This window comes from Saccopteryx bilineata, chromosome X (genome assembly GCF_036850765.1).
Source record: "Saccopteryx bilineata isolate mSacBil1 chromosome X, mSacBil1_pri_phased_curated, whole genome shotgun sequence".
NCBI lineage: Eukaryota > Metazoa > Chordata > Mammalia > Chiroptera > Emballonuridae > Saccopteryx > Saccopteryx bilineata.
Window position 1 is genome coordinate 99,615,602 of NC_089502.1, and position 19,914 is coordinate 99,635,515.

A 19,914-nucleotide genomic window follows, 5' to 3' on the forward strand; every position below is an offset into this window, starting at 1 on the left:
CAATCCAAAAATGAAATTAAGAAAACAATTCCATTTACAATAGCACCAAAAACAATAAAATAGTAATAAATTTAACAAAAGTTGGGCAAGATTTATATACTGAAAACTATAAAACATTGTTGAAAGAGCCTGACCTGTGGTGGCGCAGTGGATAAAGCGTCGACCTGGAAATGCTGAGGTCGCCGGTTCGAAACCCTGGGCTTGCCTGGTCAAGGCACATATGGGAGTTGATGCTTCCAGCTCCTCCCCCTCTTCTCTCTCTCTGTCTCTCCTCTTTCTCTCTCTGTCTCTCCTCCTCCTCTCTTAAAAAATGAATAAAAAAAAACATTGTTGAAAGAAAGTAAAGGAGAGCATGCTTACAGATAGAAGACTTTATAGTGTTAAGATGGCAATACTCTCCAAATAGATCTACAGCTTTCATGCAATCCCTATCAGAATTTCATATCGCTCCTTTGCAAAAATGGACAAACTAATCTTAAAATTCATGTGAAAATGCTAGGAACCCATAATGGTTACAAGAGTCTTAGAAAAGGAAAACACAGTTGAAGGACTCAAAGTGCCCAATTTAATAACTTACTACATAGCTACAGTAATCAAGAGTGTATGGTACTGGCATAAAAATAGATATATACATCAATGGAATAGAACCGAGAGTCCAGAAAGAATACATTATGCACAATTGGTTTTTGACAAATGTGTCAAGATAAGTCAATGGAGAAAGAATAGTTTTTGTCAACAAATGGTGCTAGGACAGCTAGGTATCCACATGCAAAAAGAATGAAATTGGACCCCTACTTCACACCAGATACAAAAATTAACTCAAAATGAATCAAAGACTTAAATGTAAAAGCTAAAACCATAAACTTTTAGAAGAAAAAGTAAGTATAAATCTTCATGACCTTGCATTAGGCAAAGGCTGTTTTTTTGTGTGTGATAGAGACAGAGAGAGAGAGACAGAGAGACAGAGAGAGGGACAGATAGGGACAGACAGTGCCTTGACGGGGGGGGGGCAACAGCGAGCGAGTGACCCCTTTGACCCCTTGCTCAAGCCAGTGACCTTGGGCTCAAGCCAGTGACCTTGGGCTTCAAGCCAGCAACCTTTGGACTCAAGTTAGTGGCCACGGGGTCACGTCTATGATCCCACGCTCAAGCCAGCATACTTGCGCTCAAGCTGGCGACCTCGGCGTTTCGAACTTGGGTCCTCTGCATCCCAGTCCGATGCTGTATCCACTGCACAGTTTAAGTTTTCTTTATTGATTAATTTTTGAGGGAGAGGAAGAAAGAGAGAGAAAAACACTGATTTGTTGTTCCACTTATTTATGCATTCATTAGCTGATTCTTATATGTGCCCTGACTGGGGATCAAACCCTCCACCGTGGCATATTGGGACAATGCTCTAACTAACTGAGCTAACCAGTCAGGGCTAGGCAATGGTTTCTTAGATATGACATGCAAATCATAAGCAACCAAAGGAAAAATTAGATGAATTGGACTTTGTGAAAATTAAAAGCTTTTGTGCTTCTAAAGACACTCTCAAGAAAACAAAAAGACAACCCACAAATAGGAGAAAATATTTGCAAGTCATACATCTATAAGAGTCTAGCATCCAGAATATATAAAGAACTTTTTTTTTTAAGCGAGAGAGACAAACAGGAAGGGAGAGAGATGAGAAGGATCAACTCGTAGTTGCAGCACTTTAGTTATTCATTGATTGCTTCTCATTTGTGCCTTGCCGGGGGGGACTCCAGCTGAGCCAGTGACCCCTTGCTTAAGCCAGAAACCTTGGGCTCAAGCAAGCGACCATGGAATCATATCTATAATCCCACACTCAAGCCAGTGACCCTGCGCTCAAGTTGGTGAGCCCGCGCTCAAGCTGCCAACCTTGAGGTTTTGAACATGGGTCCTCAGAGTCCCAGCTCCATGTTCTATCCATTGTGCCACTGCCTGCCAAGCAGAACTGTAACAGCTCAACAGTAAAAAGACAAATAACCCAATTAAAAATGGGCAAAGAATTGGAATGGACATTTCTCTAAAGAAGATGTGCAAATGGTCAATAAGCACATGAAAAAAGTCTTCAACATCATAAGTCATTAGGAAAATGCAAATCAAAAGCACAAGATATCACATCACACCGATTAAGATGGCTAGATGCAAAAAGCAGGATACTATCAAGTGTTGGAAAGGATGTGAATGAACTGGACCCTTATATGTCTAACACTTTTGCAGTTCCTCAAAAAGTTAAACAGAATTACCATAAGGCCCTGCAATTCTATTCCTCGTACTGTATAATTCCATTTATATGAAAAGTCCAAAACAGGCAAATCCATAAGATATAACTTAGATTAGTGGTTTGCCAGGGGCTGGGGGGAAGCAGTAATAGGAAATGAATGGGTACAGGGCTTCTTTTTGGGGTGATGAAAAGGTCCTAGAATTAGATAGTGTTGGTGATTGCTCAACCATGTGAATAGCCTATTCACTGAAATGTGTTCCTTAAAAGGGTGAATTTTATGGCATGTGAATTATATCTTAATAAAAAGAATTATTTTTTATTAAGTGAGAGGTGAGGAGGCAGAGACAGACTCCTGTAAGTGTCCTGACCGGGATCCACCTGGCAAGCCCCCTGTATAGTAATGCTCTGCCCATCTGGGGCCACTGCTCCATTGCTCAGCAACCAAGCTATTTCAGCGCCTGAGGTGAGGCCATTGTGCCATCCTCAGCACCCGGGGGCCAACTTGCTCAAATGAACCATGGCTGCAGAAGGGGGAGGGAGGGGGGGGAGGGGGAGGGGGAGAGAGAGAGAGAGAGAGAGAGAGAGAGAGAGAGAGAAGAGGGGGAGGGGTGGAGAAGCAGATGGTTGCTTCTCCTGTGTGCCCTGACCGAGAATTGAACCCAGGACTTCCACACCCTGGGCTGACATTCTACCGCTAAGCCAACCAGCCAGGGACGTAAAAAAGAATTAACTACTGATACACACAGCAATTTGGATGAATGTCACAGACATTATGCTGTGCACATACTATATGATTCCAGTTATATGAAGCTAAAACCAGGCCCCAAACCCCCAGTATCCTATGTTGTTTATCGGTATATACATATATACTAATGGAATAAAAATAGTCATGAGGAAAACAAACACCAAAATGAAGGCAGTGGAAGGCCTGACCTGTGGTGGCGCAGGTGGATAAAGCATTGACCTGGAAATGCTGAGGTCGCCGGTTCGAAACCCTGGGCTTGCCTGGTCAAGGCACATATGGGAGTTGATGCTTCTAGCTCCTCCCCCCCTTCTCTCTCTCTCCTCTCTCTCTCTCTCTCTCTTTCTCTCTCTCTCTCTCCTCTCTAAAATGAATAAATAAAATTTAAAAAAAAATGAAGGCAGTGGAAAGAGAAGGGGAGATGGAATCGGTGCAAGGGCTTCAACTGTATCTGTAATATTATTTCTTTTTAAAGGACCCGAAGTAAACAAGGTGGGGTTCTGTCCCCAACCACTCAGATGCCACAATCTGGAAGAGGCATGAATGGTCTAAATTCCGTGAACTGATACTAAGGTCTAGAACCCCAGAAGGCGCCAGGATGGAGTGAACCAGTCAAGGAAGACTTCAGGAAAGAGAGGACATTGGGGCTGAGTCTCAAATGGAGGTCTGACAAAGAGGATGCTTGGCTGGGACACTCCACCCCCAACCTCACCCCCATCTCCCGCCCTTGTGGGTCTCCCCCAAAGCCTTGCCTGGCCCCACTGATTCCCTTATCTGCCCACTCCCAGCTGCCTCCCTGCTGGCTGAACTGTAGCCGCAGACTCTGGGCCTGTGCCCCGTTCACAGAGATGGGGGAGGGAAAGGCCCAGGCCTGGCCTTAGAGCTTTACGGTTTCTGGCTCTTGATGGAGGCAAGGCTCTGAGGTCCCCATTCCCCATCATTCACTTTCCTTTCTGAGCTCTTTCTCCCTCTCGTTATGAAGAAACAGGCCCTTCAGCCTGTCTTCCACAGGAGGACAGATTTCCCTCCCTCTCCTCCTACACTGCAACTGCTGTTCCTAATAATAATAATATTGAGGACAGTTACCTTTACAGAGCTCACAATTTATGGTGTGCCAGGCAGGCCCTGTGTTGAGTGATATCTCAACAACATCTGATGTGGGCTCTATGATTGTATCCATTTTCCAGGTGAAGGAACTGGATTCAGAGGGTGGCTTGCTCAGGAATCATGTAGCAAATCAGTGTCAGAGCTGAGAAAAGGACCCAGGGCCTTGGATGAACATCTTTGTTTCTCCATGCCTATTCCCAGTCTGGAAGATGACGGCAATGATACGAATTGACCCCACAGGGAACTGGTGAGAATGGGATAAAGTTATGCGGGGACAGCACTTAGCGCAGCGCCTGGGGTGGTTTGGCAAGCATTGTCACTGTTATTATATTAGTGCTAAGAGAAGTATCAGGATCAGAATCACTAATGTTTATCATTATTGTTGATAGAATTAGAATGAATAAAAATTTCTCATTTTAGAAAGAGTATTAGTATTCACAGTAGCATGACTGTTAGATCGGAATCAGCTTTAGCATGATTATCATTATTAAAGTTTGCATTAGGGCCCTGGCTGGTTGGCTCAGCGGTAGAGCATCGGCCTGGCGTGCGGGGGACCCGGGTTCGATTCCCGGCCAGGGCACATAGGAGAAGCGCCCATTTGCTTCTCCACCCCCCCCTCCTTCCTCTCTGTCTCTCTCTTCCCCTCCCGCAGCCAAGGCTTCGGGCGCTGGGGATGGCTCCTTGGCCTCTGCCCCAGGCGCTAGAGTGGCTCTGGTAATGGCAGAGCAATGCCCCAGAGGGGCAGAGCGTCACCCCTGGTGGGCGTGCAGGGTGGATCCCGGTTGGGCACATGCGGGAGTCTGTCTGACTGTCTCTCCCCGTTTCCAGCTTTAAAGGAAGAAAAGAAATTTTTAAAAAAATAGGGAAAAAAATAATTAAAGTTTGCATTAGTGCTAGTATCAATAGTAGAATTAATATTAGTATTAGTAATTAGAATTGGTATTGCTGTCAGTATATTAGTAGCATTGGTATTAGGATTAGTGGTAGTTCTAGTAAAAAAGGTCCAATTACTATCCCCCATATAGAGTAGGTTCTCAATGAGTAAATAAGAATACTTAACAGTTACTGATATCTCAGATTCAAGTGAGTTAAAATCACTTAATGGATTAAATCTCACTTAGAGGCCCCATCACCCTATGAAGTAGCCACTATTATTACGCCATCTTTACAGATGAAGAACTGAGGTTCTAGAGCAGGTGGCAACTTGCCCAAGACTGCGGGGCCAGTGGGCAGTAGTGTGGTCTATAAATGAGGGGGGCTGGCTGCAGAGCGGATGTCCTGAAACCATCTTCACTTAGGTCATGGTGGCCTTTTTCCTCGTCCTTACCAATGAGGACTCCGTGTGGGCATGGCACATAGCAGTAGCTCAATAAATCTGAAGTAATGGCCTTGTTCTCTTTCCTCCTTAAAATCCCCATTTTGCATATGAGGACATCGAGGCCAGAGAGAAAAGATGAGGATGGGAAACTCCCTCGGGGGGCGGAGCCGTGGGTGAGCAGACCCCACTGACGCAGGCCTCCATCCTTGCCCCCTGCCCTTAGTGGGTTTCTGTCTCTCCATCTGTAGAATGGGTAGTCCTGTTGCATGGAGTTCTGGGGTCATGACTGGGTAGTCTTACCCCCTCCCTAGGGGGACCTAGGTTGGACACCTACTTTGTGCACTGTGCGCAAGTGTACAAGGATTTCACATGGAGAAAGTGTTCAGGACAGGCTCAGCATGGGTCTATGACAGCATGAGACACTGGTTGTTGTCACCTGTTACTGTTTGGGCAGGAAGGTGGGAACTGAGGTGCAGAGAGGCCCAGTGACTCTCTGAGGGTCCGTCTCGGCAGGTTGAAAGCAGAGGCACAGGCCACATGAGTCCACATCAATTCACACTCCCCTGTCTCACCAACCCTAGGACCACCTGTCCAGGGTGGACCCAGGCTGCTGTATGGGGTCTCATGGACTCCCTCTCAGACTCTCTGTCTCTGAGTATCTCCCTGTTTTTGTCCCTTCTCTATAGCATTGGCTTCATCTCATCTCCCTTCTATTTTTCCACCTGTGTCTTTGGCCTCTGTCATTTTCAAGCTTTATCTTTTCCTTCTGTCCATCTCTGTCTCTCACTCTCTGCCTGTCTGTCTTTAACTGTCTCTGGATCTCTGTGTGCGTCTCTCCCTCCCTCTCCTAGTCTCTTGTTTCTTTCTGTGCCCTCTGCCCCTTCCAGCTCTGTTTCTTTCTCTGTGTCTCCCGATTTCTATCTCTCTGTCTCTTTCTCACTCTTCTCTATACCTTCAATTCTTCCCTTTCCCCCGCCCTATCCCACTCCTCAAGGACGGGCAGAGGAATCGGCCGCTGGTCCCACCTGTTTCCCGCCTCCAGAGCAGCATGGCAGGCAAGAAGTTGAGGCCGCTGTCCCTGGATGCCCCCCCTAACCCCACCCCCCATCCCAAGACAGCCTTTTACCGCGGAGCCAACAGCCACTGTGGCCTCCATCTGATAAGACTTATCTGCTGTCCCAGGGCAGGCCAGAGCTGGCGTAAGCCCCAGTGGGGCACTGAGTGAGTGTGCTCCTGCCTCCCAGGGGCTGGGCCTGGGTCGTCAAGATGTCTTATGGGCTCTGGTTCAGATACCACCGAACTTTTCTGAGCCTCATTCTTCTTGCCTGCAAAATGGGTACAGTCACATCCCTCCTTTCCCTATGACCAGGAAGACTCGCATACATAAATGCCCAGCCCACACCTGGCCCAGCACATAGTAGGTGCTTTATGCCCACTGAAAAGTCCAGCAGAGTCACGAAACCGTATCTTCTAGTTTTGTTTTATCTTAGCTTCAGCCCATATTGTTTGCTTGGACACTAAAATCCATGGGAGCCCAAGTCAAACAGTGTCTAAGAATCTATGGGGTGGGCAAGTGGGGTGGAGAAAGGCACCCACTGCCCAAGAGGTGCCCCACCAGCAAGGAGGATGGCCCCCACCCCTGGCCTGCCCCACCCACTGGTGCACCAGCCACTCCCTGGGGAGGAGGGAGGAGGGAGAGGGGAGGGAGGGAGGGAAGGAGGAAGGGAGCCTCAAAGGCCAAGGCCAGCCAGGACACCCCCTGGGATCACACTGAGCTCGCCACATCCCCAAGGCAGCTGCACCCTCTGCACCAACCAGCCCAGGTCAGTCTCAGCCCCTCAGGAGTCCCCAGCAAGGTGAACTCTTACCTCAAGGCTACTCCCCCAGCCTGCTTCAGGCTCCCCACCCTACCGCTGGCCCCCAAGTATCTACCAGCCCTGAACCCCTTGACAGCTCCTTCAGACCACCTCTTCTTTCAAACCCCCTCCCCACCCCAAACCTCCTCCCCTAGACTTTCTCTCTGCCCTGATTCCCATCTGTACCTTCCAAAATACCTATGTTCCCCTGATCCTTTAACATTCCCCCGGCCCCACCTCTGCACCCTAAAACACCCCTTCATCCCCCAAATCCCACTTATGCCCCCAATTTGATTTTCACTCACCTGAACTTGTCTCTGTCTTCAGACTCTCCTCCAAAAGTCACCCCACCCTATTTCTGCTCCCCAAGCCGTCTGCTCTACCACCTCCTTGCCTTTGCCCTAATTTCCCCCCTGACACGCAGAACTATCTCTGGCCTGCCAAGCCCTAGCCCCCTCCTCTTACTTTCATCTCTGCCTCTCAAACCTTGTATTTGTTCCCCGTGACTTCTCTCTCTGAGCCTCTCCCCCCAAAACATTTCTCACCCCAACCCTTTGCCTATGCATCGAAATGTCTTTGCCGCCCAAACACCAAGTCTACTGCTCCCAATCTGTTCTGTCACATGGATCTTTGTGTCTGCCTTCCCTAAGCCCCATCTCAGCCCCAAAGTGTCTCTGTCCATCAGATCTCCTTTCTGGCCCCAAATCTTTCTCTACTCCAATTCTATCTTAGTTCCAAAACTCTGTCTGTGCTCTCACAACCCATCTCTAATCACCAGACACACTTCTGCCTGTCAAAACCCATCTTTGACCCCTAAGTATCATCTCTGCTCCGGTAAAACCTCTGGACCCCCAAACTTTTCCATGACCCTCAGAATCCATCTCTGATCCCCAACTACACCTCCAAATTCTCGACTGCAGCTCAGATTCTCAAACTTCATCCTTGATTCTCAACCTTGTCTCTTCTTTCCCAACCTATTTCTGACCCCAAAATGTGACCCTGCAAGGTAGTCTCTGCTCTTCAAACCTGTATCTGCTTTCTAAAACCCCATAATTATAACCCAAACCTCTCTGACTCCTCAGGCCCAATCTGACCCTCAAACCAAGATGCATCTGCTCTTTTTAGTCCGGAGGGACTCTCCCTCAAGGACTGGAATAAGGATGTTACCTGGGGCGAGGGGCTGGGCGAGGGGCCAGGCCGAGGGAGAGTTGAGGGTGCCGGCCTGCTGCCTGCTGCCCGTTGGGGCAGCACTTACTCTAGTGGGGCAGCTGATAAGGAGCTTTCATATCCCCCAGCCTCGAGATAAACTTTATCTCTGTCTGGAGAGTGATAACTGAGCGGAGGGAGGGGGGGTAGGCTGGGCCCCTGCCATGAGGGGGTGGGCAGCCCTGGACCTGCCAAGGAGTCAGGTGCAGGGGGAGCAGGGAGGGCTGCAGGGAGGGTATGGGGGTGAGCATGAGGGGATAAAGGAACAGTGGTGATGGAGACAAAAAGCAAGAGACACACAGGGAGATATAGAGAGAAGGAAGGGAGAAACAAAGGGAGAGATGGGGAGAGAAAGAAATAGAGAAGAGCAAGAGGCAGAGACATACAGAGAGAGAAAGGAGACACAGATAGAGAGACTCGGGAAATATATGAGAGACAGAGACAGCAGGAGAGCAGGAGACCCAGTAACAAAAACAGAGAGACAAGAACAGCGAGAGAGAGAGAGTCACAGATAGAATCATGAATAGACAGAGAGGAAAGAGAGGGAGGCTGAGATGAGAAGGCAAGACACCCTCCCTGGGGAGCGATCCTGGGGCCTAGGATGGTGGTGGGCATATGCGCAGGGCCATCTTTTCCCTAGCATAACCCCCAACCCCAGGCCTAACCCTTAACCTGTCTACAAAATGGATCACAGAGGCCTTCAGGTTCACAGGGCAAATCAGGGTCTGGGTAAATTACCTGGATCCTCATCTGGGGCTGTGTGCAGTAGAGTGTGGTCAGGGGTATGGGGGTAGTAAAACAGGCATGGAAATAAGGCCAGAGGGCTTACAGAGAGAAAAAGCAGGGGAAGACAAACAAGCAGAAAAACAGAGCAGAGCCTTGGCCGGGTAGCTCAGTTAGTTAGAGCATCACCTGATACGCCAACGTTGCCGGTTCAATCCCTTGTCAGGGCACATAAAAGGTCAATCAATGAATGTATAAATAAGTGGACCAACAAATTGATGTTTCTTTCTCTCTCTCCCCTTCCTTTCTCTCTCTAAAATCAATCAATCAATCAATTAATTAAAAAAAGAAAGAGGCAGAGTAGGATAGATGTAGATATGAGTGGAAAGGAAGAGAGAAGAGAAGGAGAAAAAGGATATAAAGAGAGCTAAGAGAAAGAGAAACAAAAAGAGATTAAAAGGCAGAGACAAAGATGGAGAGAAACAGTCATAGAGAGAGAGACATGGAAAGACAGCGAAAGGGAGGGAAAAACATTAGACACTTATCAAAGCAGAGAGAGAGAGCAATATACACCACGGGAGCCGGAACAATGGAAAGAAATGCAGAGCCAGACTTGAGAAGAGACAGTGTCAGAGAAAAGGAGACCCAGGGAGGCAGAGATGCGCGCGGGGAAGGACAGTGGCAAAGGGGCACAGATCAAGCTGCCAGCTCACAGGTCTCAGCTTGGCCCGGTCACCACCTCCTATCTGGAAAATGGGGAAACTGAGGCCTGGAGATGGTGGGAACTGAAGGAACCAGAAAGCAGAACTATGGCCAGCCTCCCTGGGGAGTGGGTATGGGTGAAGGGAACACCTCCCACCTGGCCCCCTTCTCAGAGGAAGCCAGTGGCCTTGGGGTGATTTCAAAAGTTGGGCGGGGATGGCAGAGATAAGCAGTGGGGTGCTGACCCCCCCCCAGAGCAGGGAGGAACTCTGTCTGCAGACCCAACTGAGGTGGGGGAGGGGAGTCAAGCCGGAAGCCTTGGGGTTTCTGAGAAAGTCAGAAGGCAAGATGCAGCAGATAGGAATGAAACTGGGCCCTGGTCAGATAGCTCAGTTGGTTAGAGAGTCATCCTAAAGTGTAGAGGTTGCTGGTTCGATCCCTGGTCAGGGCACATACAGGAACAGATCAATGTTCCTGTCTCCCTCTCTCTCAAATCAACATTATTAAAAAAGAAATTAAATTTGGGAGCACAGGAGGGTGAACCCCCAGGTCCCAGGGGGTGAGAAGAGGTTCATGGGACTCTGATTCTGTACCCCAGTCTACCGCACCCAGACTCCTCCAAGGGGAAGGGCAGGGAAGATGGGGGCAGGGGGAGAAGAGGAAGAGAAGGAATAGGAGGAGGGGAGGTGAAAATGAGGAGAGGGAGAGATGAGCATAAGGGAGAGGAGACCCTGACCTGTGGTGGTGCAGTGGATAAGGCGTCAGCCTGGAATGCTAAGGACACTGGTTCGAGGCCCTGGACTTGCCCAAAGCACATACAAGAAATACTAGATGTGCCTGACCTGTGGTGACACAGTGGATAAAGCGTCGACCTGGAAATGCTGAGGTTGCTGGTTCGAAACCCTGGGTTTGCCCAGTCAAGGCACATATGGGAGTTGATGCTTCCAGCTCCTCCCCTGTCTCTCTCTCTCCTCTCTCTCTCTCTCTCTCTCTCTCTCTCTCTCTCTCTCTCTCTCTCTCCCCCTCTCTCTCTCCTATCTAAAATGAATAAATAAAATAAAAAAAGAAATACAAGATGCAACTTCCACAAGTTGATGTTTCCCGCTTCTCCCCCCTTCACCCCCATCCTTTTTTCTCTCTCTGCTCTTTCTAAAATCAATCAATAAAATCTTTTTTAAAAAAGTAAAGGAGAGGAGAAGGATGAAGAAAAAGGAGGTGAGGAGAGAGAAGGAAAGGGGAAGGGACAGGAGGAGACAAAAAGGAGGTGAGGAAGGAGGAACGGAGGAGATGTAGAAAGGGTAAGAGGGACAGAAGGTGGCTGAGGGGGAAGAGGGGAGAGAAGAAGGAAGAAACCGAGGAAGAGAAGAGGGACCACGGAGGGAGGACGATGGAGCAAGGGAAAGGAAGAGGGAGGGAGGAGAGGAAGAACAAATGGGGCGCGAAGGGGAGAACAGGAAAGGAGAGGAGGATGGGGAGTGAGAGGACAGAGAGGAAAACAAGGGGGAGATGATGGATGGAGGAACGGAAAGGGAGAAAAGAGAGGAGGGGAGGGGGAAGGGACCTGGGGAGATGGAAAGGAGGGATATAAAGATGGAGGGGATGGAGTGGCAGAAGAGAGGAAGGAGGGAAGAGGCAGTGAGAGGGGAGGGGAAGGATTTCTGTGTCTGAAGCCCCCTCCTGTCCTCACAGGTCAAACCTCAGAGGCCCCATGGAGTTCCCTGGCCTGGGGGCCCTGGGAACCTCTGAGCCCCTGCCCCAGTTTGTAGACCCTGCCTTGGTGTCCTCACTACCAGAGTCAGGGGTCTTCTTCCCCTCTGGGCCTGAGGGCCTGGACGCAGCAGCCTCCTCCACTGCTCCGAGCGCCACCTCCGCTGCAGCTGCCGCACTGGCCTACTACAGGGATGCTGAGGCCTACAGACACTCGCCAGGTAACTCCTTTGGGTGGCTTTCCTGGCACTGGTTCCATGCTGTTAGGATCTCCATGGAGACCCTTAGCTAGGGCAGAATCCCACAAGGACATCATCGTGAAAATGGCCACGCTGACAACTTCCACTAGTTAATTCCAATGAATGCATAAATTCCAATGAATTGACGCCCATGCTCCTCAACCTGCCACATTGGGAAGCAATATTGGAAGTAGGTGGTGGTGGCCTTAGCTGCGAGTAATCCACGGGGCTCCAAATTACAGCAGTTATCCTCAAAGGCCATTTGGAAATGGTTGGAGGTTACTGCAGTTGCCAGAGTGACCAAGAGGGCTTAGGATCCAGGAGTGAGCCAGCTGCTGTTCTAGCAATCGATGGAAAGCTTAGAAAGTTGGCCACCATGTTGGGGCTGTTGGGGACCACTGTACCCTGAAAGCAGGATGGCTTTAGACTGTTCTGTCCTCTTCTTTCTTCTTTCCCATACCCACCCTGCAACAGTCTTTCAGGTGTACCCGCTGCTCAACTGTATGGAGGGGATCCCAGGGAGCCCCCCATACACAGCCTGGGCCTATGGCAAGACTGGGCTCTACCCTCCCTCAACTGTGTGCCCCACACGCGAGGACTCCCCTCCCCAGGCCCCGGAAGATCTGGATGGGAAAGGCAGCAGCAGTTTCCTGGAGACCTTAAAGACAGAGCGACTGAGTCCGGACCTTTTGACACTGGGGCCTGCACTGCCTTCTTCAATCCCGGTCCCCGGCAGTGCCTATGGGGGACCTGACTTTCCCAGTAACTTCTTTTCTCCTACCGGAAGCCCCCTCAATCCAGCGGCCTATTCCTCCTCCAAGCTTCGTGGAACCCTGCCTCTGGCCACCTGTGGTGAGGTTCCCAAAAAGGAGCAGGGAGGTTGAGGTGGGGTTGGTGTCCAAAGCAAAGTTGGGCTGAGCCTGGCTCCCTTTCCCCTCTTGTCCACCTCACCAGAGGCCAGGGAGTGTGTGAACTGTGGAGCAACAGCCACGCCACTGTGGCGGCGGGACAGGACAGGTCACTACCTGTGCAACGCCTGTGGCCTCTATCACAAGATGAATGGGCAAAACAGGCCTCTTATCCGGCCCAAGAAGCGCCTGGTAAGACCCCAGGCCTGCTTCCCCTTACCCAGGTACTGCTGTTCTCACCACGTGCAGGGATCCCCGTCCTCACACTCTGTAAGAACCCACATCCCCCATCCCTGCCCCACCCATGCAGGGACCAGCTTTGTACAGGAGTGCCGATCTTAAACCTGCCCTCACAGGCCGCAAGCAGGAACCCTGCCACTCCCTGCATAGCAGTTTTCATACTTGGCTACACATTGGGACCATCTTGCAGTCCTCCCCTAGATATGCTGATTTAACTGGTCTGGGGTGCTTGCTGGGCATCAGGATTTTTGTTTTAAGTGAGAAGACGGGAGATAGAGAGAAAGATTCCCACATGTGTCCCAGCCGGGATGCACCTGGTAACTCCTGTCTGGGGCCGATGCTCTGCCCATCTGGGGCAACTCAACCAAGCTATTTTTAGCACCCGAGGGTGACACACTCAGACCAATCGAGCTATCCTCAGCACCCAGGGCCCGCACTTGAACCAACTGAGCCAATGGCTGCGGGTGGAGAAGAGGGAGAGGGTGGGGACAGGGAAGGGGAGAGAAGCAGATATGTGCCCTGATCAGGAATAAAACCCCAGACGTCCATACGCTGGGCCCATGCTCTAGCCACTGAGCCAAATGGCCAGGGACAGGATTGTTTTTAACTCCCCAAGTGATTCCAACATCTGCCAAAGTTGAGAACTACTGATGTAGTTTCCCACACAACATGGAAAAGCCCAGGACAGGAGGCAATGTCCTCACTCCATAGAGAACCCAGAGTCCACACTCTGTCCAGGAAGCCCTGCCTTCACCCTGACCCTCACATCGTGTGCCCTCCACTCCCCAGTGCACTGATCCTCACATTCTTGCTTCCCCTAGATTGTCAGCAAACGGGCAGGTACCCAGTGCACCAACTGCCAGACAACCACCACGACATTGTGGCGGAGAAATGCCACTGGGGACCCTGTGTGCAATGCCTGTGGCCTCTACTACAAACTACACCAGGTGTGCCCTGCCTCTCGGAGCCTCCTGCCTCTCCTCTCCCATCCCACTCACCCTCCCTTTCTTCTCCTTGTTTTCCTTCCCTGTATTCTTTCTATCTCCCCTTCCCTCTCTTCTTCACTCCCTTCCTACTTCCTGTTACTCTCTTCCCTCTTCCTTCCTCCTTATCCTCTCCTCTCTGTACCTTCATGTCCTCGCTCCCTTCCAATCCTTCTTGCTCCTTTCTCTGTCCTCTACTTCTCATCTCCTTCCTCCTCCCCTCCAGCCATTAGCTAGTCCCCTGGGTAGAGGTTTCCTCAAGCCTCTCCCCAGCTTAGGGCCTCATAAGCTCATGATTCCTTAGGACAATATCTGTGGCACAGTGGGGGGCCAGCTTCCCTAGTCCTTGACCCAATTCCCTATCGTCAAGGAGTGGGGTGGAAAGGGTATACCTGTTGGAGACATCGAGGCAAAATCTGAAGTTGGGAAACACTCACGGCCTCCCTTTTGTCAGGTGAACCGCCCACTGACCATGCGGAAGGATGGTATTCAGACTAGAAACCGAAAGGCATCTGGAAAAGGGAAAAAGAAACGGGGGTCGAGTCTAGGAGGTACAGGAGCAGCTGAAGGACCAGCTGGTGGCTTCATGGTAGTGGCTGGGAGCAGCGGGGGTGGGAATTGTGGGGAAGTGGCCTCAGGCTTGACATTGGGCCCCCCTGGTAGTGCCCATCTCTACCAAGGCCTGGGCCCTGTGATGCTGTCGGGGCCTGTTAGCCACCTCATGCCTTTCCCGGGGCCCCTGCTGGGTTCACCCACAGGTTCCTTCTCCACAGGCCCCATGCCACCCAGCACAAGCTCCACCGTGGTGGCGCCACTCAGCTCATGAGGACACAGAGCATGGCCTCAGAGCAGGAGTAGGGTCCCTCTCCTCTTGTAACCAGCAGTCTGTACAATGCAACCCTCTGGGCCCCAGACACCCTTCGGTCTGGGGACCTTCAAAGCTTTTGTGAAATAAAACCACCCAAGTCCTGAAATTGAAGGTGTGAGTCTGTGTAGAACTGAATAAAGAGCCACGGTAGGTGGGGGTGTGTAACAGTGTCTGTGATTCTGTGATGACGGTGTGTGACCCTGTGTGACAGCATGTGGGACCTGGCACACATGACCCTTCACGATGGTGGGTTATGACGTGCAATGACAACAGTGTATGTGAGACCGCGTGTGAAAGCCCGCAGGTTGTGCAACGCGGCACAGGTATCCACGCATTGTGGGGAGAGACAGTGTGTGGCCGGCTGGGTGCTCTGCGAGGTGGTGACTGTGGGGACGAGGCTGGGAGATGCTGTGCAGATACCAGGTGGCTGTGAGAAACAGGGCACAGGAGGCTACAGGAGAGGACGTGGAAGGAAGCACGTGTGTGATGGTGTGCGCTGAGACCTGTGAGGCTGTGCTCGTGTGGTTGTGCACCACACAGGGTAGTTTTGAGATGGTGTGACAACATGTGGACTGGGCATAGAATTTGATCAATAAACATTTTTGGAATGTTGAACAAGGGCTGCACGGGATGGTGTATGGAGACATAACGGTGTCACTATGCGGTACTACGTGTCAGGATGTCTCGGTGGGTCTGGTAACGGCAGTACTTCTGTGCAAGTCTGTGTGTGCATGCGTTTTACGAATCACGTGCCATGCCACAGTGTCTCTGAGAGTCTGACAATGTGAGCAGTTATCTGTACACTTATTTGTGGAAGTATCAATGTCTACAGTTTCAGTTGGTATAAGTTAGAGACCCCTCTCCAAGGGACAAAAAACATGTTCAGGACAGGAGTGGGAGGAGAGAGTGGGGCAGGAACGGTAGCCAGCAGGAAGGTCTGTGGGGCTGGCCACGGGCATTCTCGTCACTCACCTCTTATCTCTCTCAGCCCTGCTCAGCCTGCAGCCCTGTGGGAAATGGCAGAGAAGGAGAGGGGTAGGTTAGGACGATAAAAGAGCCTCTGGGGGGATATTCTGACCCAACAGGCGGGGAGCTCCCCACAGTGCCAATACTTTTCCCAACACACCTGCTCACCTGGGCGAACTGCTCCACCTAATGTGGAATCTGTTCTTCCATCGAACAAACCCTCACATAGGAACGTGCACTGAGTCGGGTTACACCCTGAACCGGACTGGTTAAATGGCTCTCTGAGGCCACACAGCTGGTGGCACGGGGCTGAGCCAGGCTCCATGGCTTAGCCGACACACTACCAGCAAGCAGCACCATTTACTGAGTGCTCACCCTGGGTGACAATGCCTGGAAGGCCTCAGTTGCTTTAGTTCATAAACACCTGAAAGAAATATTCCAGATAGCCCAACCAGGCGGTGGCGCAGTGGATAGAGCGTCAGACTGGGATGCGTAAGGACCCAAGTTCAAGACCCTGAGGTTGCCAGCTTGAGTGCGGGCTCATCTGGTTTGAGCAAAAAGCTCACCAGCTTGGACCCAAGGTCTCTGGCTCAAGCAAGGGATTACTCGGTCTGCTGAAGGCCCGTGGTCAAGGCACATATGAGAAAGCAATCAATGAACAACTAAGATGTCGCAATGCGCAACGAAAAACTAATGATTGATGCTTCTCATCTCTCCGTTCCTGTCTGTCTGTCCCTGTCTATCCCTCACTCTGACACTCCTTCTCTGTAAAAAAAAAAAAATCCAGATAAAAGTATACTCAGTGATTTTATCAATGAAAAAGTGAGGCTCAGAACTAAGGAGTAGCTTGCTCTGACCACACTGAGTTTAAGGAGTGAATTTTGAATCAGCACACCCACCCCAAAAGTGATTCTTGCTCACATTTATTTGAAATGCTTTTCTCTTTCTTTTTAAATCACTCACTCATCAATTCACTCAAATCTGAATTTTCTTTTTTTTTTTTTTAGTGAGAGAGAGACACTGAGAGAGACGGCAGACAGGAAGGGAGAGAGATGAGAAGCATCAACTCATAGTTGAGGCACCTTAGTTGTTCACTGATTGCTTTCTCATATGCCTTGACTGGGGGGCTGCAGCTGAGCCAGTGACCCCTTGCTCATGGCAGCAACCTTGGGCACAAGTCAGTGACCTTGGGCTTCAAGTCAGCAACCTTTGGGCTCAAGTCAGCGACCATGGGGTCATGTCTATGATCCCATGCTCAAGCCGGTGACCCTGCATTCAAGCCGAATGAGCCTGCACTCAAGCCAGTGACCTCGGGGTTTCGAAGCTGGGTCCTCAGGATCCCAGATCAAAGGTCTATCCACTGCACCACCACCTAATCAAGGCTGGATTTCCTTTTGGGCTGCTCCTCTTTATGGCTTCTCCCCTTGACCCTCAGAGATGGGGATTGTGGGATCATATATCCTGGACATAATATGAGTAAGCAGCTGTCCTCAACAGAACAGCATCCCTTCAGCTAGTCACCACACTAGCCCGCTGTAGAACCACAGTAGTCCATGCTCATTACAGGGATTGTCCAGAACTGTCCTGGCTACTGCACAGAACCCCAAGCCCTCTTATCCTGTAGAAATCCCTGTCCTTGTCTTACAGAAACCCCTTTCAGAACCTGTGCTGAAAATGTGCCTGGACCCACCTTGTCCAGGAACCATGGTCCTGAATCTTTATAAAATCAGCAGCCCTAGCCCGATGTAGGAACCTAGTTCTGTAACTCTAAGGGAACCCCTTCTCTAATTATCAACAGGAAATCCATCCTGATGCTGGACAGGAACACCAGTCCTTATCTTATAGAGGAGGCACCCCATCCCGCCATGGCACCGGAACCTCTCTGCCTTACCCAGTGAGGAGTCTGGGCCCATGCCTGTCCTGACCTTCTTTTTTTTTTCTGTTTTTTACTTCTCCGAAGCTGGAAACGGGGAAAGACAGTCAGACAGACTCCCGCATGCGCCCGACCGGGATCCACCGGGCACGCCCACCAGGGGGCGACGCTCTGCCCACCAGGGGGCGATGCTCTGCCGCGACCAGAGCCACTCTAGCACCTGGGGCAGAGGCCAAGGAGCCATCCCCAGCTCCCGGGCCATCTCTGCTCCAATGGAGCCCTGGCTGCGGGAGGGGAAGAGAGAAACAGAGAGGAAAGGGGGGTGGAGAAGCAAATGGGCGCCTCTCCTATGTGCCCTGGCCGGGAATCGAACCCTGGTACCCCCGCACGCCAGGCCGACGCTCTACCGCTGAGCCAACTGGCCAGGGCCCTGACCTTCTTCATGAGCTTCCATCTCTCTATAGGAAACCTGCCTTGACCCTGGACAGGACACCTCCATCCTCACACTTGTCCTGGAGCCCTGGCCTCTAGGTAGCATTTTAGAAACACTTCGTACCTGACCTGTGGTGGTGCAGTAGATAAAGCATCGACCTGGAATGCTGAGGTTGCCGGTTCGAAACCCTGGGCTTACCTGGTCAAGACACATATGGGAGTTGATGCTTCCTGCTCCTCCCCCTCTCTTTTCTCGCTCTCTCCTCTCTAAAATGAAGAAATAAAATCTTTTTAAAAAAAGAATAGAAACACTTCACTCATAATAAAATCTAGTTCTGAACTAGTGACCAGACTCTGTCTGCAGAAACCCCAATCTGTAGGAACCCTTGATTGAGTTCGGGAGCCTTGCTTTCATTGTCGACAATGACTCCCGATATCACTCTACACAACAATCCCTATCTTACCCCATAACCCATAGAGTCCACAGGAACCCACAATCCAATTCCCAGCATGAACCTCGATAGTGAACTTAAATGGAAAACCCTTTCCCGAGCCTGTGGCGGGGCCCCTGTCCTGACTCTCGCTTAAGCCCAGACCTCATCCTGTACAGATACCAACAGTCTCACCTGGCACAGGACCCTCCGCCCAGACACTAGATAGGGCTTTTGGTCCTCACTCTGTGTTGGCTCCATGACCCTGACCCTACAGGAAGCCTTGTCTATAACAGTACTGGAACCTATAACTAGACCAGGGGTCCCCAAACTACGGCCCGCGGGCCACATGCGGCCCCCTGAGGTCATTTATCTGGCCCCCGCCAAACTTCTGGAAGGGGCACCTCTTTCATTGGTGGTCAGCATCCATATCCTGTGCTCCTGGAGTACTGTATGTGGCAGCGTCGCTCACGTACAGTACTACTTCCGGTGACGCAGGATGCATGCGTCACGGCTCCGGAAGCGCGTCATATCACTTGTTACGGCTAGCAGTGACAAATATGGAACCGAACATTGACCATCTCATTAGCCAAAAGCAGGCCCATAGTTTCCATTGAAATACTGGTCAGTTTGTTGATTTAAATTTACTTGTTCTTTATTTTAAATATTGTATTTGTCCCCGTTTTGTTTTTTTACTTTAAAATAAGATATATGCAGTGTGCAGAGGGATTTGTTCATAAGGTTTTTTTTTATAGTCTGGCCCTCCAACGGTCTTGAGGGACAGTGAACTGGCCCCTGTGTAAAAAGTTTGAGGACCCCTGAACTAGACTCTGCAGAAAACCTTTTCCTGACTTTCAACAGAAATTCTCTTAAAATTTTTTTTTCCATTGATTTGAGAGAGACAGAGAAAAGGGGAGGTGGGGAGGGAGCAGAAGAGAAAGAGAGAGAGAGAGAAAGAGAGGGGGGTATCAACTCATTGTTCCACATAATTGTACACTCACTGGTTGCTCCTTTATATGTGTCCTGACTGGGGATCAAACCTGCAATCTTGGGAAACCAGGACGACACTTTATCCACTGAGCACCCGGCCAGGCCTCAACAGAAATTGACAACTTGATTAGATTACAGGAATCTCAGATCTGATCCTACAGGAACTCCTATCCTACCTTGGCCCTCTGGAAACACTCTCCTCACACTGTATAGGAAGCCCTGATGTGATTCTCTCTGACAGCCCTTGCCCTAGCCTTGGTCTAGAAGCCCTACCCTCACTTTGTACAGGAACCACTGTTCTGATTGTGGCCAGTGGCTACCACATGAAAACAACATAGTTCTGTGGAATCTACAGAATCCTGTAGCAGGCACTGCTATAGGCTCTTCAGACCG

At 50.4% G+C, this 19,914-nt stretch overlaps 1 protein-coding gene across 2 annotated transcripts; it reads left to right on the forward strand.

Moving 5' to 3' along the window:
• Positions 1-7,161: 7,161 nt before the first annotated feature.
• On the forward strand, positions 7,162-14,913 carry GATA1 (GATA binding protein 1). Of its 2 annotated transcripts, none has more exons than XM_066249442.1 (6): positions 7,162-7,220; positions 11,574-11,812; positions 12,305-12,682; positions 12,785-12,930; positions 13,800-13,925; positions 14,416-14,913. In XM_066249442.1, exons 2-6 carry the CDS (start codon positions 11,593-11,595, stop codon positions 14,785-14,787), a joined length of 1,242 nt encoding a protein of 413 aa, XP_066105539.1. In that variant the 5' UTR covers positions 7,162-7,220; positions 11,574-11,592; the 3' UTR covers positions 14,788-14,913. The 2 variants fall into 2 exon arrangements, with proteins under 2 accessions (XP_066105539.1, XP_066105540.1); XM_066249443.1 differs by having other exon boundaries at positions 7,195-7,253.
• Positions 14,914-19,914: the final 5,001 nt, after the last annotated feature.

Bases quoted from the DNA above. Each gene is read 5' to 3' on its own strand.
- GATA1 (XM_066249442.1), top strand. From the start codon at position 11,593: ATGGAGTTCCCTGGCCTGGGGGCCCTGGGAACCTCTGAGCCCCTGCCC. The intron at 12,683-12,784 runs GTGAGGTTCCCA...CCACCTCACCAG, and splicing joins CCTGCCTCTGGCCACCTGTG to AGGCCAGGGAGTGTGTGAAC. The intron at 13,926-14,415 runs GTGTGCCCTGCC...CCCTTTTGTCAG, and splicing joins TCTACTACAAACTACACCAG to GTGAACCGCCCACTGACCAT.